General features: G+C 37.8%; 1 protein-coding gene across 2 annotated transcripts in view; it reads left to right on the forward strand.

Annotated features, from left to right (window-relative positions):
- The first annotated feature begins 445 nt into the window (after positions 1–445).
- HIBCH (3-hydroxyisobutyryl-CoA hydrolase) overlaps positions 446–25,024 on the forward strand; it is a 55,351-nt gene continuing 30,772 nt past the window's right edge. For both annotated transcript variants that reach the window (XM_086466300.1, XM_086466301.1), the window contains exons 1-6: positions 446–498; positions 1,500–1,542; positions 2,299–2,439; positions 3,793–3,877; positions 4,771–4,851; positions 7,312–7,364. In XM_086466300.1, the coding sequence (XP_086322426.1) occupies positions 467–498; positions 1,500–1,542; positions 2,299–2,439; positions 3,793–3,877; positions 4,771–4,851; positions 7,312–7,364 (435 nt within the window). In that variant the 5' untranslated portion in view covers positions 446–466. The remainder of the gene's footprint in view (positions 499–1,499; positions 1,543–2,298; positions 2,440–3,792; positions 3,878–4,770; positions 4,852–7,311; positions 7,365–25,024) is intronic.

Genomic DNA, 25,024 nt, shown 5'->3' on the forward strand with positions numbered 1-25,024 from the left:
ACCATCAAAACGCAATTTTAATCCACAAGGTTCGGCTCTGAAGGTTATGTGACAAGGTGGCTTTCTCCACCTTGGTCACCAGCCACCACGGTTTATGTTATTGCTACATACGCCATTACTGACTTCAACCAACGAAGAAATACCCTCACCTCCCGTCCTCACACCTCCCGGTCCGATCCAGGACGTGGAGCAGCACAACTTTCAACCCAGATCCTGTCAAGGTAAGGAAAAAAAAAAAAACCAAACACAAACCCTCTTCCTTCTTGCTTACAAGCAGCCCGCCGCCCGCCTCCGGCCCCCCCCGCCGTGAGTGCGTGAGACCCGGAGGCGGGCGGCCGCCCAGGGCGGGGGTTGAGGGAAGAGGAACCCGTCCCGCCGCCCAGCTCCGCAGCGCATGCGCTTTATTCCGCTCCCGGCGGTCGTACCGACTATCCGATGACGGCGATCGACCGCGCCGGCTGCTGCCATGGCGGCCCGGGTGCTGAGGCCGCTGCCCAGGTAACGGAGAAGCGGCGGTGGCCCGTCCTGAGGGCGGCAAAGCTCTTCCTGCGCATTCCCCCCTGTCGCTGAGGGGCTTTAAATGGCGCTGGCCCGGGTGCCTTGCGGCGGGGGGCGATGGTCTGGGAAGGCCTCTAATGCCAGGGGTTGTCAACCCCCGAACTGCTGTAAAATGTGATTTAGGCCTGGGTTAGCCAGGCCTAGATTAACTTTCCCGTTCTAAATCGAGCGTGTATTTACAAACTAGCTTAGGAGGCCGGGACGTTAGCGTGTAACGTGATTTGACTGCGTCTTGTCCTCTTAAGTGGCTGAAAGGTAAAGTTGCTCGTTAATGTTGATGCAAACCAGGTGTCTGAAGTCCAGCGAGTGTTGCCGTTAACAGCCTTCCTTGACAGAGTACAATGACAATTAATAAGTAACAGCCTCGTTATTTAAATGGAGTAACATGTTCACAAAATATCCCAGCACAGGTATCTCCTGTCAGCAACAGAAGCGTGAGCCTTGTTGAAGCTTTTACATAAACATTATGTAAATGTATGTACACACAAGGACATGAGGGAAGGTTTGTTGTAATGGAAACTTTGGAAATGCACAAGTTTTTAACAAGACCTTTTTTTTTTTTCTTTTAAATGCCAATATTTAAACCTCCAGAAAAGGGCTGTGAATCTTTAAAAGACACACACTGCTAAGTGTCAAACATATCCCCCAAACTCTTTGTCTTATTATTTCCAAGTTTTCCTTCTAACTTGAAATTGAAGGCATTGAAAACATAAGTAGTTGGCATTGGTACCTGCTACCTATTTACTAGTAAGCAAAGAAGTTTCCAACTGTTTTGATATCAAAGTTGCAGTTTGATTTACTTGATTTTAAAAAGGAGAATGTAAAACAATTGTGGTCATAAATGTTTCTGACAAAGCTTTGCTTAACTCAGCAGTCATATATTTGGGGATTGAGTAGCTGGTTTATAGTTTTAGCTATCTTTTTTTATATTTCTTTTTCAGACTGAAGCCATTCAACAGACTGCAAGTAATATTACAACATTTGGTAAGAACAGCATCTTGTTTGACTGAGTTGGATGCTTTTAAGATTCTTAACTCCCCTAAGACAGACAGCACATGCAGCTTCTAATATGTCTGCGCACAGTGGTTCCAAATGCCATTATTTATTGCTCAGGCATAATGTTGCACACGTCTTGGAGCACTTTGGCACATGTTTCTGTTATACTGTAAATCAAGGCTTAATTATTTTGGCCTTACCTACTTTTATAGTTAGTTTCTATGTAAGCTTCCATATATTCCTTAAATATCATTCAACTGTGAGTTTGAAATACATTGTTAAAATACTTTAGTGTTTGCTCTCTGCTGTTAAGTTACCTACAGACAAAGCAGTGAGTGCATTTGGGTTTACAATGATTGACTGCCAGTAGGGGCACATGGAATTTTCCATGTTATGGTTGTTGCAGGTATTTTCAGAACGACAGTCTTAAAGAACTATGTTTTTGTGTTTTATTGTTGGGTTTTTTTCCTAATGAACTCAAATGTTGTTATCAAAGAGTGTATGGCTCAAAAACTTGTCTGAGGTTTATTAGCAACATAAAATGGTTTCAAAAGAACCGTTTAGGAAATGCAAATAAATCTTGAAGTGCCGTGGGCAGCCTTAACGTACAATTCCAAAATGCATGTTTTATGCTCTCAAACAGTGCGTTTTGAGAATACATTTCTGTAAATACTATTGTAAGTGTGTTACTGGAGATATCCAGCTGATGACATTTGCTTTATTTATTTGTTTTTGCATGTACAGAAAATGTCTAAGCAAACAGATTCGACAGCTGAAGTGTTGTTGGAAAAGAGAGGAGGTGCAGGAATAATAACTTTGAATAGACCCAAGGCTCTCAATGCACTAAATCTTTCCATGATCCAACAAATTTATCCACAAATAAAGGTTAGTAGCTCTGCTTCTACCCATCCACTATATGTCAGGGATAGCCTGACTGAAGAAGATGAAGTTGGCCTTGACAGCATCCCAGTATACCCGTGAGAAGATGAAAGAAGTGGATGAAGAGTGTTGTAAACAGGTTTGAGGAAGTGATAAGAGACTGAGCAAGAAGAGACTAAACAAGTGAATACCACAGAGCAGAAATTTGGCAAGAGAACAGTAGATGAAGTGGGAAATACAGTAGGAGCTCCAGCCAATCAGTATGTGAATAGAGGCGAATGGATAGAGCTATTGAGTGAATCATTTTAGCAGCCTTAGTGCATGCACCGGTGGACAGATAAGAAAGGTTATAAAAGGGTATGCTTTTTCTGCTGCGCCATCTCGGCCATCTTGGCTTTTGTAACTTAATAAAGGCTGCCTTCTTACATATACTCTTGTCGTGTCCCATCCCAACCGCGACAACTGTACATACGTTATCCAAAACAGATTTTAAAATTCAGTCTGACACTTCTTAGTGTGCTGATTTAAAGAATGAAAGTCTGTGTGATTGCATTGGCCAGCATGCTCGGATTTACAGGATAGGAAAGAACAGACTGTTTCAAGCAAGTTAGAGGAGAAGACACGTCAAAGAAACAAGCTGTCAGACAAAGTTAAATTTAGTACCTGGATAGACAGACACCCATATTAAAACCAAAACCAAATTAAAAGCAAGCAGTGCTCAGCGTTTATTGTTCCTTTTGGCAACACCCAGCTGGTCAGTTTGTTATACAGTGGTGTTTTCTCTTGATTGCCTGCATGTTTTGTGGGGAGGCTGCATGGCTGAAATAAAAGATACAAGCCATTAGGAAGCAAGGTGCTGTCAGTGTCATTACTTAAAGAAGACCTTGATAGTTTTACAGGCCCCGTTTTTAGAAGCTAGTGAAGTAATGTGAAATTTTAAGCATGCAAATAGTCCATTTTAGTGATACTATTTATCGTATGCATAAAGTCAAACTTACTAGATACCAATATTTGCTGCATAGTTGCCCACCTTTTGGTATTTTGGTAGATGATTGTGTTGCAAATTTATGCGTTCTTTGAAGAACATTTAAAGAAAGAAATACTTAATCTGTAGAGCTCTGCACAGGTGTTTTTCTGAAATACGCAAGACAGCTCTGCTGAGCTCTGATGTCAAAGTCAAACAGGACACAAGAGTAGCAGAAAGACACTTAGGTCTCAAACTTCAGTTTAAGACAAACTATTTTAAGTACAGTTTATTTTGCTTTTTGAAAAAGTAAACCAAGAATTGTAGGCAGCATATAGAGAAAGCATTTTTTGCAGAGACTTTAATCTTACATGGAAACATTTATTCCTTTTTAGACTTGGGAGCAAGATCCTGAAACTTTCCTAATAATTATAAAGGGAACTGGAGGAAAAGCTTTTTGTGCTGGGGGTGATATCAGAGGTAAGGACTATAGTGACTTAGCCATTTGACATATCCTTGCTGTTTACTACATTGCATTGATTTCCTTTATTTACTGTGACTCAGGTAAACTGAGGCTTGCTACACAACAGTGAGAGAGATTATTGTGCTGACTTCTTATAACACCTTGATGTGCAGATGCTGTTTAAGTTATTTGTCAGGAGACAGGTATTGGAACATAGTATAAAAGAATAAAAGCCAGGTTTTTAGGAATAACTGGTAATAGCAGCCAGTCTGGGAAGAGAGTGTTCTTGTCTCTACCTTTTTCTTCCCAGATTTACATTACTGACAGCTTCTTTACAAGAAATTTGAAGGGTCATAATAGGTAGCTCTGTTACTGTTGGATAATTTGTGTCTGATGTTTGAGATAGCTAGATACAGAGCTGACAATGGTCATCAATGTCCCTGTGATTATTTTGTAATATGAACTGTAGGAAATCTCCAAACTGTGAAAATTAGCAGTTGTTTTAAATTTTAGGTAAACAAGCACCACAGGTTATTGTTAAATTACATCCTGCTCTAACTGGCTTCTCGTTTTTAGTAGTCAGTCTTCAGTATAATCAGTTCTAAGTGACTGTTTGATATATTGATATGAAATATCACAAATGCTACCAGACATTGGGAGGGGATCCAGAGCGTAGAAAATGCACTGCACTCTCAAAAGTGTGTGACAAAGTCTCCAGTGTAATAGAATTGACTCAAATTTGAAACTTTGTGTTCATATTTAAGTTTGAGCTGATTTTCTCAAAATAAAACAGGATTAAGTTGCTGTTTGATTGCTGTAGAAAAAAACCTGTTATCATGTGATATTAACTTTTTTCCTTGTATTTTCTATTAAACTTACAGTTATCTTTAGAACTTTTATTTTTCTTAAGCCATCACAGATGCAGGAAAAGTTGGAGGTAGACTGGCACAAGATTTCTTCAGAGAAGAATATATCCTGAACAATGCCATTGGTATGTTTAATAGCAAATTCTGGAGCAGTAGTTTTCATGATGGTGACTTTGAATGTAAATTGACTTTCTCTCTTTGCTAATCTCTAAATGACTGTGATAACATAATAGAAGTAGTAATTATTTTTTTTTTTGCCAAGTTCAATACCAGTGGTGTAACACATCTCATTTTTATATCTTGCATGCAGAATTTGTTTCTTTTGTTTAAGCTATTATAATAGCTGCTTTATCCCATCCCATTGTTCTGGGTAGTTGTATTTCCACTGCGGATGAATTAAGTTTTAGATGTAGACAGTGCAGTTCTGCACTAAGTATCATTAATTTACTTCAAAGAAGACCTGAGAAAAATAGATGCATGGGAAATCATTAATATTCAGTCATAAAGCAGAAGATCAAATTATGTTAAAGCTTTCCATTTAAACAAACTGCATAAGTGAATATTCAAGCTAGGAGTTAGCTGCCGTAGTTTATTGCAAAGAACCTAGGAGTATGTGGTCTTAAAATAACTAAGAGCAAAGACACTGGGTAACGTTTACTGGGTTAAAGGATATTAAGAAGGGATATTAATTCTTTAGGGTACAAGTCAAGAGTTAAATGTTTTGGTAAAAGGAAACTTCTCCAAATATACTTTAACTGAATATAGTTTGAGTTTTTAAATATTGTACCAGCGTTAGTCATTACAGGAGGAGAGGTGAACGTGTTCCATATCAACTTAGGTTGACAGCAAAGCATAGAGTTACTAGATTAAGAGTAATTTCTGAAAAGTCATTTTTACTTCATTTGACAGCATTTCCAGTTTTAGCATGTTTGCCATGTACCTTTCGTATCTTCATCAAGAAAAATAGTTTAAGGTTTCAGGTACTTGGGAAAAACTAGTGTTACCATGGCAGTTGGACTAGATGACCATTGTAGGTCCCTTCCAAGTAACTATTCTAGTCTATTCAAATATTGCAAGGGTATGTACTTTTAAAGATTTGTTGTTTTGTTTTGTTTTTTAAATGATTAAGGTGTACTATGTCTATAATGCATGTAATTATAAAACTTAGGTTTTTGACAACTTTGGTGTGACTGTATCCCTTTGAGACTGAGATTTCTGCCAAAGACTTATTTATATCTAATATAAGAGGTATATATGTATTTTATATCTTAAAAATACACAGGGGAGCTGCTTTCACAGCATTTGCTATTGGAAGGGCATGCTTCTGTAGAAATCTTGTTCAAAGACTAGCATCTAGAGCCCATGCGTTAGTTTATACATTCATGTAAGAACTAAGTTAAAAATGCAATTCTGTTATCAGAGAATCATGGAATGGTTTGGGCTGGAAGGGACCTCAAAGATCATCTAGTTCCAACCCCCCTGCCATGGCAGGGACACCTCCCACCAGACCAGGTTGCTCAAGGTTCCATCCAACCTGGTCTGGAACACTGCCAGGGAGGGGGCAGCCACAGCTTCCTTGGCAACCTATGCCAGTGTCTCCTCCGGGTAAAGAACTTCCTCCTTATATCTAGTCTAAACTGGCCCCTTCCCAGCTTCCAACCATTACGCCTCCTCCTATCACTGCAGGCCCTTGTAAAAAGTCCCTCCCCAGCCTTCCTGTAGGACCCCTTCAGGTACTGGAAGGCCGCTATAAGGTCTCCCCTTATATTTTCTAACTACTTATTTAAAGGACTGAACTGCCTTTTAAAATAGGGGTTTTTTTTTTAAACAAGGATCTATACATGGTTGCAGTGGATAGCCATGTCAGCAATGTGGCTGAACTTTTAAGTCTGACCTGAAAATACTGAATATGAGGCAGGAGTTTCACTCACAGTGAACTTCTGAATCTTCCTATGAATGGTAATTGAAAGCATCAGATCTTTGGTTTTAGGCCTCCTAAAGACCCCAGCAGATCAAGTTCATAGATAAAACTTTAGGTAATTTAGGACAATATCATCTTAACCTGCCTGTGCCACATTCAGGGTTGTAACATGAAACAGAGTTGGCAAGACAGAACAAGTTTGCATTGCAGTAGTTTATGGCACATTTTGGGTGAAACCTACCAATGTATCTGGCTTTGTAGTAAAGTACTAGAGTGCTGGTACACACTCTGTGCTGCTAATCTAGGCTGTGAGATTGGGTGAAAGGGAAACTGTGTGTCCCGATGTCCTACAAAGCTATTTATGATAGCCAGATGTGGCTAAATTGTCAGGTACTCCCATAGCAAACATTTGATGGTTGTATAATGTTATCTTACAACACTCAGAATGCAGTAAGTCGGTAACTGGTGTTTCTTTTCATTGCTTAAGTATTACATGAAATACCTTCATTATAAGTTGATATTCTACTGTTTAATTTACTGTTTATTTTCTGTTGCTCTTGCTGAAGTAAGACATGGGGAAATGTGTCATGTATACAGTTAGTCACAGGTCCACTCTTGAAAAAAAACTTACAATTTTTTTTTTTTTTTTTTTACATTCTTACAGGCACTTGCAAGAAGCCATATGTGGCACTTATCGATGGCATTACAATGGGAGGGGTAAGTTAGGTACCTTGGTGTGATACTTGATATAATTTGTTTTAAAGTAACATAATATTCTGTACTTGAGTTGAATAAATTGCACACATGTCACTTCAAACATTTCAATTCAAGAACAAGCATCAATCTGAACTTGGCTCTTGCTTGTCAGGGTAGATTGCTGCTCTTCTAGTGCTTCTGCTGTTCTTTGCTAGCTAGTGCAACGTCTTTCTCTGAGGATCTGGTGGTTGTATTGAGAAAAAGAGCATAATCCTGTCATTGTAGGAAACACCCCTCACAAAGGTGTTCAGAATACTGAACTGTGAGTTTGTAGATCATACAAGAGCTGAGAAGAATTTGCTACTCAAAGTGTATTAAAAAATTAAACTATATAAAAATTCGGTTAAAGGACAACTCTTTGCAAAATTGAAAAAATATCATTCTAAGCTATACTTTAACAGACAGTCATGAGTTCTGTATTTTTCCGACAAATAATCTGGAAATGCACCTACTTTCTCACCTCTGCAGTACTCCTAAAACATGAGTTACAAGATCTTGATTCCCCGCCACCACCCCAAGGCCACACCTTATTACTAAAGCAGCGTAGACAAGACTCCATCACATTGCTAGTTATACTCAGTGCTAATAATTGTTTCAGCAATTGTTGGCTCTAAACACCATGAGTAGGTAGTCAAAAGGGCAGTACCATGCTTTTCTACATGCTAAAATGCTGTTCTCTTCAGTTTGACGTCTCATGGATGTGAATGTATTTGCACCATAGCAGGAGGCAGAATACAATAATCTTAAGTTATTTTGTACGATGAGTTTGACAGTGAAGTCCGTCTGCCATGTCATCACTTAGATTTATATTGTTTTCTTGCACATCAGTATGATATGAGTGTACAGTCTATTTAAATTAAGTTTGTCAAATACAAGGTGCAAGAATTGGAATGCTACATGCCATGACTCTTTGCTTTCCATCTTTCCTCACACATTTTGTCTGTTTTGGTTGTGGTCTTTCCAGCTTGTGATCTACACATGCAATGGGTTTCTTCCCCTTTGCTTTTCTGCTACCAAGCCCCAAAGATCTCAGCCATTTTTTCTCCCAAAACTAGTATACGTAAATTATTTCCAGTGCAAAGGGAATTAGCGTTGTAGCTCTTCTTGCAGAAAAGGTTTTTTATTGAACATAGGAGACCTGAAGATTTGTCGGTAAGTGATAGAAAGTCCATTTATTCTATGGAGTTTTGAATAATAGCATAGATAGCTATGAAAGAGCAAAACTGCTCAGCAGCTGTTATCTTTTTAGAATCCTACAGATTGCTCATTATAATTGTGGCCTAAGCAGGGATAGAATTTTGTCCTTTGAAAGGAAAGTATTTTTTTGACTGAAAAGAACATAATAGAGTCAGATGATCCTGCATTACTAAGATTCTTTATTAGTTCTCTTTCTTCTAAAGAGCTTTCAAAAGGTGGCAGTTAGTCTGAAACTTTACTTGGATACCCGAATTTTCACATAGGACTTCAGTGAGACTTTGACAAGAGTTTAACTGCCATTGGAGTTTGAGTGTCAACTTACTTGTATCCTCAGTTTGATGACACTAGTAGCAGTTCTCTTCATTTGGGTGCAGGGAACTAGATTTTGATTGAGCAACTATGCAGCCTAACTTAAGGGAACAAGCACCTAGGTAGGTCTCAAGTTCCAGACTACTTTTAAACTTTTTTTTTTAACCTTGAGTGCTGTTTAACTTGCACTTGTTAATACAGATGCAGTTTACTCTGAGATAATGTCCTTCCTACAGGAGTGCATGTTTTCACGAGCACACTTCCCTCCACCCCACCCCACCCCCCCCCATTGGCAGTACATGGAAGTATCTACTGATAATTTAACAAAGGAGGTCAGCAGTACCATTCCTTAACACCAATTAATTTTTGTGTATGTGTTTTGTGTTTAGTTTTGAGTTGTCTTCTATGCTTTCCCTTTCAACCACCTCCCCAGTCTGTAAGATTTGTTTTGATTCCTCTAAGTGGACCAGTCCTTACACAGGAAAAGTGCATTAGCTCTCATCCTTCTGCCATCATCTTCTCTCACCATTTTCAGCACTGGGAGCCTCATCGCAACTGACTTTAACCAAACTGACCTTAAGGCTTACAGCAGCTGTTTTCTATTGTGGTACAAATAGGTTCACTGCAGTGGGATTTTATAGATTAAAACCCTTAGAACAGCCCTTGAACTTGTCATGGTGATACTGTTATCTTCTTCTGCTTGCTGTATGGAAGTACTCTGTCCTACTGTAATTATTCACTAGAACTGCATTCATACGAAGGAGTTATTCTATTCATGGTATAATTACATGCTTTATTTTAAATCACTCAGATGCTAGGTTCTATGTTTTTAACACAATCGGGTCATATTTCATATACTCAAGATCTGGCCATCTTGGTCCCTACAAGTTGGTGAGAGCTAGAAACATTTGTCACTTATAAACTACAGTAAATGCCTTCAAGCCCTTGGCTTTAGAAGCAAGTGGTTTTACCTTGGGCTTAAAAATCAAGGGACCCCGCTTAAATACTGCAACTTCACTATAGACCATTTATCTGAGTGAAAATGCAAGCAAGGCAACCTCAACCTTGCTCAAAAAAAAGCAGCGTTATGCACATGGGGTGCTCTGTTGTTCTAATGGAAAATAAATTAAAAGTTACAAAAGTGTATTAGAAACTAAGTTACTATGTGCTTAGGTAGTAAAAGTTGCTCCTGATGTTCAGATATCATAGATTTGTGATGGTAGAACTTGGAATTGTAACCAAAAAATTAACTGATTCTACTTCAGCATTGTTGACTAGAGGCTGGTGGATGGCTTTCTTCAGAGCTTAATTAGCCAACAGATGGGGCTGCGGAGCTTGTTTTCTGCACCTTCTTGTCTATGCTCCTGTACATCAAAAATTCGTATTCAATATAAATGTATCTTTTCATCTCTTTGTACTTATTCAGAGCAGTAAGTTCAAGTGACAAGTATGTATGATGAAGCAAAGATGACTGCATTTTACTAAAAAAATAGTGAAACAAGTTCTAAATATCACATTTACTACTAAAGGGCATATACTGTTGAAGGGAGCACTGGGCATGTACTTTGAGGTTGCTAAAAGCTACTATTCAAATTATTTTAGTTTACTTCTATCCATAGATTTTTATTTCCTTGAAATTAAATACGTGAACAGTAGACAAGAAACGTATTTAAACATACTTTTTAAAATATAGTATTATTGTCTGTAAATGAAGTCCTAAGTTTGGACTTCTTGGCTCTAGAAAAGTCCCAATCTTTTCCTGAATTCTTTGGAGATGAGTAGACCTGTGTTTTATGAGCTCAGTCTAAATCTATGTTTTTAAATAGAGCTTTGGCACAAAATATATTACTGTGTCAGATACGCTCTGTAACAGACTAAAAGGATTAATAAAAATGTATTTTAAACCTGTTTCAGAACCAAATAAAGCACACTAGACAGATTTGAGTGGTGGCTTTCAGACGATTTGGCTTAGAAATCAAAGCAAATATTTGACAGAAAAAAAAACAACAGGGTACAGACTTTGGAAGTTAATGAATGTGGTCCAGGTCACTGGACTGACTTTATGTAAAGCATACTTAAAACCTCAGTGGCATATTGCCAAAGCAGAAGTATATAATTTTCAGGAATGAAGGGCATTGCTTTTAGTTTAGGGAGGAATCTGTGATAATGTGTACAAAGTACCCTCTTCCTTAGTGTCATATTCTAAAGCATGCATGAGTTAGAAACTTGCTGAGCTAGGCTTTATTTCACAGCCATGCTGCTAAATAACCATCAATAATCACACTGACCTCTCTATTCATATAGTATTTTTTGACATTAAGCAGGCTTAGCCTTCAGAAAGGCCTGTGGCAAGCAGTTTCACAGTTGAATTTTGTGCTTTGTGAAAAGCAAGTTGCTTCTGTTTCAGGCCTGTGGTCTAGTATTATTGAATGCTTATGTGTTTAATTATCAATAATGCCACAATAGGCCCCAAAATATTTTTTTTTTTTACTGATGAGTAAAGACTGTTGCTCTATTGTAGGAATTCTTGGCTTTGGACAATTATATACAGGATTTAATCCTTTAGTCTGACTTCTTACACAATGTATTTGCTAAGTTTATTTTGCTAAGTTTATTTTAGCAAGTTACAGATTTATAAAGGTTGTACCATTATGTTATACTTCTTGCTTTAACAGTTAATGCTTTGAGTTTCAGGATGAGAAAGCATCTTCCTGTGGGGCAAGCAGATTTTAACTTACATGGTGACGTGCAACATTTTCAGTACAGAAATAGAGTTTGGTAGAGTTGCCAGCTCTTAAATCCTTTGTAAAGCCCTGTGCTTTAAGTTATTCTGAGATTCTAGGGCCCAGTTTGTGAGAGCAATAGCAGTATACAGTACTGACTGCTTTATTCTCTCCTCAGCAGAAAAGGACCTCAGGTATATGGACTAGGAGTATGAGAAGACAACCCATTGGTTGGGTCTTTGGGTTCATGAGTGGCTTTCCGTTAGTTTTGCCAATACACCTAGCAGTACAGTTTGTTTTAGGCAAGGTCTTTTACTTGAACTGAGAGTCTACAGCTAAGTAAGTTACGTGAAGTGTCTTTAAGGTGACTATTAGAGAGTAGAATTTTTTTAAAGAACTGTTTGAGTCTGTGTTATTCACTCAGGTAGTAATGTCAAATATGTTAAGCTTTAGACTATGCAGAAGAATAGAGCTTAGAGGAGCCTCAGGGTTATTCTTTTGCACTTGAAGTGGGGTTAAATATAGCTAGGTGGTTACTCAGCAGAATTTACCTAATGCATTCAGAACTCAGGAATTCTGTTTTTTTTCTAGATATTCCACCCAAGTGCTTAGTTATTCTTTGAAGTTAAGATTCCCTAGTGTCTAATTTCAGTCTTTAGTATGTGTAATCAATATATTCCTTTGTTAGTCACAGCTCTCTAAGAAAATTTTAAAATATTTCATTTGTTGCTTCTGGCCATCTCTCCTTATTAGGAGTAAGGATAGTTATTCAGCCTTTACTATAGATTAAGTCTCCTTGTCTTCTTGCAATCCTCTGGAATCTCTCCAAATTGCTTGCTTTACAGTTCATTATGAGAGACCAGACAATATTTCAGCTGGAGGATTCATCAGCACCAAGTAGGGCAGAGTAATTATCCTCCATGTATTACAGAGCTATTAATCACAAGTAGCCTATGTAAATAGCAGCTTCTCAAAGCATCAGGTGCTGGGAGGCCACCACTTCTAGTTATTCTTAAAGCCATTGCTTTTACCTCTCTCCTCCTTGCATAACATAAACTTCCATCACGGTACATTTCTTTATTACTTACCTTTTACCAATTTTTAAATCTTCTTCCTTGAACAAAATTTGTTTGTCAAAGAGTCAGTCTTGTAGAGCTACCATTTTCCTCAAAGACTACAAAGAAAAAAAAAAAAAAAGCAGTCCTTTTCTCCTTCAAGAAACCTGAGTACCATATTAGCTGGCATTGCCTTTTATAGCTCCACTGCATCCAGCTGATGGGGCTTCCCAGGTGTATTGAATCTAGGCTGAGTGGGTACGCTCCAGCCTGTTGATAGGGACTCTGCTGTAGCACCCTACCTTGAGTAGTTCTTTTTGCAACAGCACTGCATTATCATTTGTATGAAGTTCATGGTTGCTATAAACCCCTGAAGAATGTCTAGGCATTTGTTCCATAGAAAACATACTTATAATCTCTGCATTTGATTTTGCTTTCTTAGGTGTAGTCCTCATTTCATTAGTTTCTATCTGATCTCCAAAATGAGATGGTTTTGAATTCTGATCTTGCCCTTCAAAGTGTTTGCCTTCCCCAAAAGTAATCCATAAATTATAGAAATCCTTGTTATTTCATCATCCAAGGAGATAATGAAAATATTAAATAAAACTTCATTAATTATTGGCTTCTATATTACCTTGGCTAGGGTGCCCTCTCCGTTTGATTGCAAACTGCTGGTAACTCAGAATATACTTTCAGATCATTGAGCCCTCCATCTCTTAGTGGTATCATCTAGGTTATGTTACCCTCGTTTGTTTATGAGATGAAACCATGCTGTGTATGGGGAAGCACCAGAAACATTGTGGTTCAAAACATGACGCTTTTTCAGAATGCTGCTTACTGAGTGACAATGTCATTTTAATCGGGTAGTTATGTAGTGGTTCCAGAGAAACAGATGCAGCCAAATTCCTGAACCTACTGTATGGTTTGGAAATATTCCTTCTACTGTGTGTCTAACCGTGCTTCCCTTCTGGACTACTGTCTTGGTTTGAAAAAGACAGGTGTCTGTGGAGGAAGGCAGGAGCCTCCCTTGAAATGGAGAGTGCAACCCCCTTCCCTCCAAACTATTATAATTTTGAAATTAACGGGCCTTCAGGCAAAGATATGGTGAATAGGAATAACAGTTCTTTACTAATATATATATATATATATAACACAAGGCAGGGAAAAAACAAACAACCCACTGGTTTACACTGACAGAGTCAGGAATACAACCTGACACCCTGTTAGGGTGGCAGTAGCAGTCCGATAAGATGCTGGCTGCAGTCCTCCTGAAGTGATGGGTGTAGTTCTGTGGAAGCAGCAATCAGGTAAAAGAGTCTGGTCTTCCTCCGAAGGTCCAGTGGTCGGCAGGTAGCTCTTGTCCTCTGGAACTCCAGTGGGGGGAAAAGCTCCTCTGGGAATCCAGTGGAAGAAAGGCGGCTAGGGTGTTCAAAATCTCCGTTTTTATTTGGCATGGACTGCTTGGCTCCTTCCCCCCCCCTCCCCGGGCGGAGCATCTCACAATGGGATGGGGAGTTGTGAGGCAGTTCCTTGATGGGCCATTAACAGGAGATAGTCCAGGAGCGAGTTACCGATGGGTCAGGCGATAAGGCATTGTTGTGCCCAGTAACAGGAGATAGTCCAGAGGGGGGGGGGGGGAGGCAGGGAGCACCGCCCCACCTGGTCTCAACAGCTCCTGAAGATGGTAATAGAATATTTTTTTTTCTTTTGGCACATTTTACACTGTAACCCAGGACAACTACAGAGTCAGAATCACTGTGTCTTTTTATGTTGCAGTAGAAGAGTGAATCAAGTACCTGATATTTAGCTTTACTTCTTTTTTTTGTGTTAGTGCCAATTTATTTTCAGCAAAATGAATTTCAGCAAAAGATTCCAGAGGCTGACATTGTTAAAGGAATCTGACTTTCCTTGTAAATCAGATGTCAGGACCTGATACGTAGGTCTTTAAGGCAGAAATTTGCTTAGCTGAAGTGTGCATTTTTTCTCTGTAGTTATTCTCTATTGCATCATGTAAAGTCCATTTGTCTTAGGAAGGGTTTAAGGAGAATTTGTCTTTTGGGGACGGATGACATTTTAACCCTTTTCAGAAAAAAGTAGAACACTTCTCTGTTTTAAACTTTTACTCTGCTTTAATCAATAAAGACTTGTCAAAATTTTAATTAATTTTCTGGAGGGATTTTGCAGTGGTTTATTTCAATTTTAGCCTGGCGTATTTGTGAAATTTTACCTCACAATATTCTGCAGAGGTTTTATAGTTTTAGGAGTTTGTTCAGTAATGCTCTGTATATTTCCAGTGTTAACTGTTTATAATACTGTTCTGAGACCTGTGGGGAAAGACTTGACAGAGATTTACATCTGATGCGTAATTTTTCTTGGTAGCAAAGTTCTTCGGTAGGTGAAAGTAAATGCCTGACATGCAAAATACTAGATTCTAAAATATTAGATATCCTCATCCTGAAGAGTTCCAATTCAACCAAGGTCTCCAGGTGAGAATGCAGTCACTTCTGAGACCAGCCATAACAAATCTTAAAGAAAAGATTCTACTGAACACTTCACTGCAGCAAAAAGGGTGGGACAAACCTATAAAGTGGCTTTGTCCACTGGTGGTTGCACTGCTGCTCTTCCAGACAGCTCTCTGCAGGCAGAGGTGTGCCATAGTCAGTGTGCGGGCTCTGGAGAGAGGCAGCCATGAGTGTGTGCAGTAGCAAGGGGCACACAGCCACGGGTTTGCAGGGAAAGGGAAGGAAGCAACTGAGGTGGACTGCTCCTGAGTACCTGGCCCTTAGACTCTCTGAAATGGGAAGGTGCTGTTAAAGAAATTTTAGCAGCCAGTCAAGGGCACTAACTGTGAGTGCTAGTGAAGTCAATCAGCAATTTTTGAAAGCAGTTTAAAAAAAAAATTAGTCCTCTCTGCTCTTGTGTGTGTTTAGGGATGTTTGCTGCCAAAAAAATGCATGTTGGTATGTCACAGTAGGAATCGGACTACTTTCAGTGGTTGCCCCATATGAAAAAAAAACATATTTGCTTATTTCTTAGCTGTGTGAGGTTCTTGCATGGAATAAAATGCCAAAAGCCGTGGAGGGGTTTGCACCAAAGCTGTCATATGAAGTTGTGGTCTTTTTTCAGGAATCGGTATTTCTAATAGAAATCATTCTCAGTCACAAAAATAAGAAAAATTAAAAGAAGGCCAGTTCCTAAAATAAAGGAATTTCTTACAAGGAGAGGTGAGGTCAATGTTCAGGAGTGTTTTTATACTTTGCACTGCTTGAATGTAATTTAAGCCATAACTTTTCTTCTAATGCTTAGTTTAATAGAAAATACACCTAAAAAGTTTTCCAATTCAATATTCAAAATATCAGCTGCATCTTGCATTTTTCTAAACTACTTAAATTGAAATTTTATTAAGGGGAAGATGTTCAGTCAGTATTTTGTTTACTTAATGCATTGGTTATTTGTTAGCATGTCTGTATGTTACCTTATATATTGCCTATATATGTTACGCTGACAGATCTGGACCACATTCATCAAAGAAAATGAGGACTTAGATGTACAGTACAAATTTAAGAGAGTTTACTGAGACTAGAAATGTAACTTACAACGAGCACTTTCCAACAGATAAATTAATACAATGTTTTCTTGACAATGTTGGTAGAGGCTTGCTACAGGTACCGTGGGGATTCTACCAATCTAGTTACATCTAAGCTTTCACTTTAGCAGGATTTGGTCAACAGTTCTTACTACATTAATATTTCCTATCAAGTAAATTGGTAGTGATGTCATAAGCAACTTGTATGTTATACATTTTAGTCAATAGAATTCCAGTACACAGAAGAGCTGAAGTTGAGCAATAGCTGTCCTTACCCTGTCCCATTTTTATCCAGGTTGCGTGGCTCTAACTCTTAAGGAATGTTCCTTTCACTACCAACATAATATGTAAAATTTCTGGTATACGTCTGCAAATAACATTTTTTTTCCTTGTTTCTTTTTCAAAATACGTTTAAAAAAGTGAACATCAATGTTGAATTTAAATTACACATTTGTAAAATGGAATTACTTGGTTTTTTGATTGCCTGATGTTCTGTAGTTAGGACCCAATCAGCATAAGGAAAAAACACACCTTTCTTACTGCTGCAGATAAAAAAAAGCCAAAAATAAAATTCCTTATTCCCAGGCTTCACGAGTTAGCCTCTTGATTTACAACTAGCTGGACTGCTGCAGTAGGTGGGAGGAGGAAAGGAAGGGAATGTCTCAAAGATTCAGTGGTTCAAAGCCTGAATCTGCCCTCTACCAAAACAAGTTCCCAATGATGTAAAAGTAGGAGAGAAGGGTCTGCCCTTGCTCTCTGTGCCATTTGTGGATACGGTCATCTAAACAGACAGAGTCTTTCCTTTTGAGCAAGTTGCCTGGCTATCTTTTCTTGCAGACTAGGGAAACTAAATAATTGTGAACATAACACCTGATGTTTGCCTGTTCTTTTCCATAAAGAGTATTTAAATAAAAGTTGTGAGCCTGTATCTAAAACCAAAGTTAAGATCTTGTAAACCACTGAATATTGGCATTTCGGTATGTTTAGCTGAAGTGACTGAAGACTGAAAGAGGAAGGTGGGAAGTGTAAAGACAACCGACTGCTTTACTCTATCGTGATCTCACTTGAACTATGAGCTGTTAATAGAGAATCTGCAGAAAAAGAAGACAGACAAATATGATAGGCTGCAGTAATTGCAGCTGCTATGTGAATGTTTGTTTGGTGTCTCCCCATTTTCCTTCACATTGGAATATGTCTTCCCATCTGTTTGGTTTTTTTTTTTTTTTTTACTTATTTGCTTTTAGGGTGCATCTTTTTTAGAAGATCTTTGGTTTTGTTTTAATTTATGCTCTAAAATCTGCACTGAAGTAAAAGTAATTGTTATACTAAACCTAGATAAGCTGCTTTGCAATTCTCTCTCTTCCTCTCCCCCTCCCTCTGGAAACTCACATAGAAGCTTGTGGCCTGTTTTGTTGCCAATGCTTCAAAGCTGAAGACAGCTTTTACTGTAAAATAGAATACAGATTTTGCAAGTAGTTATTTGTTGTACTTTGAAACAAACCTTTGTGAGATTGACTTGTGTGCCACTTAGATTTTGTGATATAGGATGTTGAAAACAATGCTGAGGCAAGGCTAAGAAAGGATTCGCTCTTTGCTGATATTACAGTGTATTTACCATCTGGCACATTGATCTGCCTGCTAAGCTCCTGCATATGATCCTAGGGACAAATGGTCCACTTAATTTTGTAGCTAATCAGACTATAATATCAGCAGCTCTTGACATCAACAAAAAAATAACCCCTGAATGTTCAACGATTTGCATGTGATGTTATTCCCCAAAGGGCTTATCATAAAGCACTATCTTGAAAACAAGTATTTTAACTTACGGGTCAGTACTGGTGCAGTAAGTAAAACTCCTCTCCCCTCCCTCGCCGAACTCTACAATGGCCGAGTTGTTTAATGTACACTGTGACAAGGAATGGATGCCGCTATGTTCAACCCAGGAAGGAAAGGCAGACCTCCTGAACGTACACTGTGCAGGTGTTGGTATTGTACAGTCGTACTGCACTTAGTAATGTAGAATTACAGAATAGGTGTTTGCTTTCCTGTGCAACGTAATGACGTACAGATCACGTCACAGAGCAAACATGCCTTGTCTACTCTGAGACTAAAGTTGAAGTTTTAAGCTCTACTTTCTAGATTATTATTTTTTTCTGAAACCTGTGTATGTTTAAAGGAGGTTTTACTTGCGGCTTCATGGAAAGCTTTCCTACCCCTGCACTGTTGACTGTCATTGTTGAGATTTTTGCAGGCTTCTGCACAGATTTGTTCTTTCCATTGAGCCGCAGACTCTTTCTTGCTAAAAGTTCCACTATTTAATTCCAGGCCTTCATGTAGATGCCTGCTCTCATATTGAGAGTTATCTCATTAGTTCCCTCTCCTTCGCTTTATTGTAGATCAAGGGAAAAAAGTTGTGAAGCAAATTATCTTTGCCTGCTTCTCCATCCTTTATTATTTCTGCTAATTTTTCTTATTTCCAGAAGAAATTGAATGCTCATTTTCTCGAGCTAATTTTAGTGTCTTTTACTTTTGAAGCACTTTTTCCTGAGAAATAGAACATTATTAAAAGATCCCCTCAATTCACTCCTGTTGTTCCAAATAACTGTGCCTCTGTTTAAATAAAGTTCTGTTGCTTGTGTGTCCTCAAGAACAAGAAGTGTTTCCTCATTTTTGCGATAAAACCTAAAAGCTTAGTCATGTGTTGATGCAAGCTGCTGAAATGGGTTCCCTCCCACTTGCCTGTCCTCCGTGCAGACATAAAGATGTGGTGTGTTGGACATACAGATTTCTTGCAGTAGCTACACTTTTAGGTGATACAGAGGGACAGAGCTTGTCTTCCAGAATTTTAGAAATAATAAAAATCCCACACTTACTATCTTTTACTGAACATACATGGCCAGCTGTGTATAGGGAAACACTGGGGAACAGCATTGGGGGAAAAAAAGGATGCTTTCAAATTTAACACTAGTAAAAGTTTCACTTGCTAGTAATTAATTACTTTTGCTGTAGGCTTTTCAGATCCAAGTTTTCTTACAACTTCTCTTTGCTTTCTGTTGCAGCAGAAGTCTTGTGTCCATAAAAAGTTCTGCTTCTTGTGACATGGAAGAGTATTTTTTAACAGACATAGCTAACTGTCGATGCCAGGAAGTTTTGTAGGCTTACTAAATGTAAGTCTCTGAAAGTTATACACAGTAGTGAAAACGAAACAAAAGATTCTTAATTCTGCAAATTAGTTATTTCAGAAAATGCTGAGTAATCAGGAGGAATTCTTGGTAGAAGTTTTTATGTTTGCGTCATAGTTGTTGAGCTGCAGTGTCTGAAGGCCAGGCTGGACCATGAGACCAAACTGTTCAACCTGCTGCTTTTTGCCTTGGAGGAGCCAATGCACATGGAAAGGGAGGACATGAAACGGCAGGCCCTCGATCCCTGCTGCGGAGGCACGCGTTTAATTGCCACTGTGGCTTCCGTACGGTCTGCCAGGTGGGACCGCAACACTAGTATGGGTGCTCACCGTCAGAGGACCAGATCAATCCCTGCGGATCACACAGCGGGAAAAATACGACTATTGCAGATGACTACCCTAGTAAAAACTGTTTGAGATCATTGATGAGTTTTGGCTGGTAGCAGAAAAATCAAAACAGGGCTTTTAAAAATTCAGTCTAAATTCTGTTGATAAAGGACACTCACTGTACCAGCATGGTGCACAGAATAGCCTATGTATTTTTTTTTCCAAGTTTCCCTGTAAGAAGAGTCTGACCTAAATCATTACTATTAATGCAGCTGGATTAAATTTCTTTAAATAATTAGGGATCAGGAGAACAAGACTGAAACATCTGATATTATTACATATAATCTGTCTCCCATCAGCTCACTGTGCTTTTGTGTGTCTGTAGGAATTTGGACTGAGAATCTCTAATACATAATCAGTATGTGGAAATTAATATTTTATATTTAAATTATATTACATTAAAATTTTATGTTTTAAAATACCACACTAAATGATTGAAAAGTTCACAAAAAGCACTGTTTCTTAATGATATTTTTAAAATACTTGTATAGAGTTGATTTATGTCATCAACTGAAGAAAGTGATATTCTTAGTCCAGATTGATCTGTTATGCTGCATTGCTCTGGCTCCCTAAGTCATCTTGTCTGTTAGTATCTATAGCTAAAAATGGATTATACTCTTTGGAGTGGTCCGTAACATTAATGAGGAACGAAGATTAATTTTTTTTCAGTTTGAGATTTGCTGTGTCTGGATGCAGGGGGTAATGCTCTTACTTCCGTGATTTTTGAGCTAACGTAGCTATAAGCTCCTGCTGCTTCATGAATCAATTCCACTCACTCACTTTGCCAGCTAACACTTTTGAAAACATTTTTGCTGCTTGGCTATTTTTACACATCTGTATTCAGATATATTTGCCCTTTGTTATGTTATGTTCAGTTTGTTGATTGCCACATTGCTTGTGCGCTTCTAGCCTTACCACGAACTGTATTCTGATGCAGTTAAAAATGAGAGTAATCATTGGATGTGAACTTTACAACAGGACTTGAACTGCAGATGATATGAATATTGGTATTGTCATAAAATTGTTTGCTTGAACAGCTAAAAATTCTTTATCAACCTAGCAAAGGTGATACAAGCAACATTCCTGAAGGCCTTTTCTGTTGGTGTTTCTTTTATTCTGTTGCTTATGCTTTCCTAGGCAATGATTCCTTTACAGTCTGAGCTAGGTTATTTAGTAAATAGACAAGTGTGATTTGTGGTTTTGCTGGGACACAGATCTACTTTTCTGTGTGTGAACAGATATTTACACGTGTCATTCAGGAAAGGCGTATTTATTTTGTGTATGTCAGTCTCTGTTGTGGTGGCCCTCAATTTCTTAATAACTTCCCTACATGTGATGAGTTCTCTGATTTACTAATATAGTTCATTCTCAATTTAAGATAATACAGCCTTCCGGCAACAACTTAACTTTTAAGACTTATAGTAGCTGTATGCCATTTCTCCATCTATCAGTAATTTGTGCCTTGTTTTTCATTAGAAAAATACTTTTAATAAGGTTCTGTATTCATCATGAGAAAAAAAAAAAGGAAATCAATGGTAAATTTTCTATACCCAGTCACATAATAACTTTTGAAATATGGCATTGAGTAGAAAATCATGTGTATGGGAAGTAAAATTCAGATAACTCTACTGGCTTTTTCTGAAGCTTGTTAAGAAATTCAGACTGAACTGCCTGTAATATTATGTGCCTCCTTGAGGTGCACTGAGCTTAATAGTCAAATTGTAACACACTGTTTTTAAGATTAATATCTTAATATCCATGTAGTAATAAATCTGTAATTTGTAACCAAACACTTTCATAGCCAATTTGTTTCCAGTAATACATTGTCAGACCACCATTTCTGCTCTTATCCATGTTTTGATTAATTTCTATATAAACCCTACAGAAAGATTGTTTAAATTGATTCCCTGTTAATTTCTTAACTCCTTTACTTCTGGTCTCATTCTTTAAGTGTCCTTTACAAAATACAAACATTCAGCTATCAGTGGAAAAAAGGGTTTCATGCCATTATTAAGATAAACTATCTAGATTAAAACCAAAGCCTGATTCAATATAGCAATCTAGTATCTTGGGAAAGTCTCAAGGAAGACATTTGCTTTAGTGTCTCTTTTAAGATTATGAAAGGTTTGACTCTTAATAGCGGAAGGTAATAGTGTATTTTAATAAAGACATCATAGCATCAAGACTTGTATGTGTAAATGCTGGGACTATTTGGTGAAGTGAACGTAGCCCAGCTGGAGATATTTTAATAGTGTGAAGGGCCTCCTAGGTGGGACTCTAGCTGTGTAAGATTTCAGTTAAATAAATAAAAAAAAAATTAAAAATCCAAAAATGGAGGAGGAATGCATTTAGACTTCTGACTAGAAGAGTTTGTTCTTTACACAGGAGACTTAAAGTAATAAGCATCTGTCCTCTGTATTAGATGAAGAAGGTTAAATACGTGTGTTGAGATGACCATTTGGGAATTCGCACATAAACATACGAAAGCATATGATCACCAGTTTAATAAATTACTGGGGTTTGTACCCTCAAAGCATTAACTCATTTCTCTCCACCAATTTTAGCTTAACATTAGATTATTTACAAATCATCTTCAAAGAGGTAAGGACGTACTTGCACCGTTTTCTCTATAGTTGATAAGAAGAAAATACAGTTTGAGTCTTTTAAATATACATCTGAAATTAAGCTTTTATCTATACTATAAAACTTGAAGGCTATCTAGATAACAAATCCAATTATGGTTTAAGCACTTGAGAATGTGAAATCTGACTTAATTGCTTATTTGAAAAGAAAATTACCTCTTTCAACTTCTTATTATTAAAACTCTACAGTTATTTTTATCACTATAAAAAAGAACAAGCTTGGAAGAGAAGCCCTCTTCATGGAGTTCACACTCTAGTCTTTGTTACTTAATACTCAAGCTGAAAATTTGAGTCCTTGTACAAACTTCCGATTGTCTAGAAAATAAGGCAGAAAAAATACTTTGTGATAGATAGTGTTTGTATTCTTAGATATAGCATTAGAGAAAATTAATTTAAGCATTAGAAAGAGCAAAATGGGCATGATTTTTTAAAAATTTCATTATCTTTATAAAAAGGTTGTCATTATTGCTGAACATGCATAAAAATAACAACAGACTTTACCAAATGCAGTGGGAATGTGCTGTTATGATATAAAAAAGTTGGAAGTGATGAAGTCACATTTCCATTTCATTTAAGGGTTCTAGAGCTGGTTTAGGAGTGAATGCAGCTTTACATGTAGCTTTGCGTTTGCAAGAGAATTAAATACAGGGCCATTGCACTTGCTGCTGCTCAGATCGACAGCCTCTGACCACTCCTCAAGTGAAAGGCTGGAGGACAGAGAAGGGATGAGACATAAGATTGTATCCTATGCAAATAAGATTCAGATATTTGCTCAAATCCCATTTGCCTCCTCGAAAGAGCAATACTTCATGTGTATAAATTTGACTGCATCTCTGGATATAAAATTGAGTGTGATAACCAGTTACCTCAAGTGTCCATTTCTTTGGAAATTAGACTGGAATCTTAAAACCTTCATACATCTATATTAAAACCCAAGAGTGACAGATACTCATTTCACAGAAAAAACTTGAAGAGATTTTCAAATTCAGTCACGTATCACCCTAATGGAAGAAGCAGTGACAATTAATTTCTTGCTGGGCAGAATTGCATGAGAGGCCAGGGAAGAATGCATGAGAATGGTGTGAGGAAATGGATGTAATTTTTATTAAACTGAGATAACTTTTTAAAATTTTAATGTAAAACTCAGCCAAAGATCTCTGTAGATAAGTAAAATGAAAAGATGTTCTACTATGTTCTACTCTTTTCTTAAAAGCCTATCAAATATATAATGGTGGTCCAAGCAAACATCACCCAATTAATCCCACTGGTTTTGATGGAAAGTATGAAATACTATGAAGACGTTTGTGAAGACTAGTAGCCTTGGTTGGACAAAGTACCATTTTTCTAGTATCTAAACAATTAGAAATGTTACCTAAAAATCTACTACATCTTCATTAGACACTGACTTCATCTGGCCAATGATATTTAAGATATCTTTGTTTTAGTAGAAAAATTGGATGGATAGAAGGACTAAGCAAAGGGAAAATTAAGAGTGAGGAAAGAAAGTAAGCTGAAACAGTGGAAAGGAAGAGAGAGAAAATATTTGTATGAAGAAATTTCTTGTGAAATATTCGGTAGAGGCTTTTGTCTCCAGGTAGGATCTAACTTGGGTTTTGTTTCCAGGTAGGGTAGATTTAGACTAGATATAAGGCAGAAGTTTTTTACAGTGAGGGTGGTGAAACACTGGGACAGGCTGCCCAGAGAGGTGGTAGAAGCCCCATCCCTGGAAACATTGGAGGTCAGGTTGGACAGGGCTCTGAGCAAACTCATCCAGCTAAAGGTGTCCCTGCTCACTGCAGGGGGTTGGACTAGATGGGCTTTAAAGGTCCCTTCCAACCCAAACTGTTCTATGGTTCTGTGATCTCACGTTTCTATTGACAGGTATCATGTAGATAAGCTTTGAGAAGTGAGACTCCTTTGCACATATATTGTGATTGTGCCCAGTCATCCAGATATTTTTTGATTACTTCATATATTACTACTAAATAATAGTAACTGTCAGATAAAGATTTTTCTTTAAATCTGTCAGTTTGTCTCTTGAACAATTTATCGAAATTAGATTAGTTTTATGTGAACTGAAAATATATATTTTTATTGCGCCTTGCTGCTGGTCACTGCCTAAATCAGAAAATGTGATAGGCAACACCAGGAGCTTTTCTGCTCTTGAAGGAAGTGTCTCATCATGGAGGACTGCTAGAGAAGAGGGCTAGATACTTAGAAATGTGAATTCTGTTTCTGACTTGGAGAATAAAAGTCCCCAGGATAAATAAGTGAGTTTCTAACCACATACTTTGAATTTTAATCAATAATGCTGAAGGCTTTTCCTGCTTAAGATACTTCTGTATTGATAAAGTAGGTAATTATCACATTATAAGAATAGTTAATTATTATTGCTTTAAAAAGTTTAATTACAGCTTTTAGCAATTCATGTATATTCCATAAGAATTGCCTTTTCTTTGTTGATGGTTTGAAATATGTGCAAAAATTATTGATGGGGTAACATTAGCAAAAGGATGTCAACTCCCTTAGCAGTCTAATGGA

This window comes from Leptosomus discolor, chromosome 5, assembly GCF_034619465.1.
Source record: "Leptosomus discolor isolate bLepDis1 chromosome 5, bLepDis1.hap2, whole genome shotgun sequence".
Classification (NCBI taxonomy): Eukaryota; Metazoa; Chordata; class Aves; order Leptosomiformes; family Leptosomidae; genus Leptosomus; species Leptosomus discolor.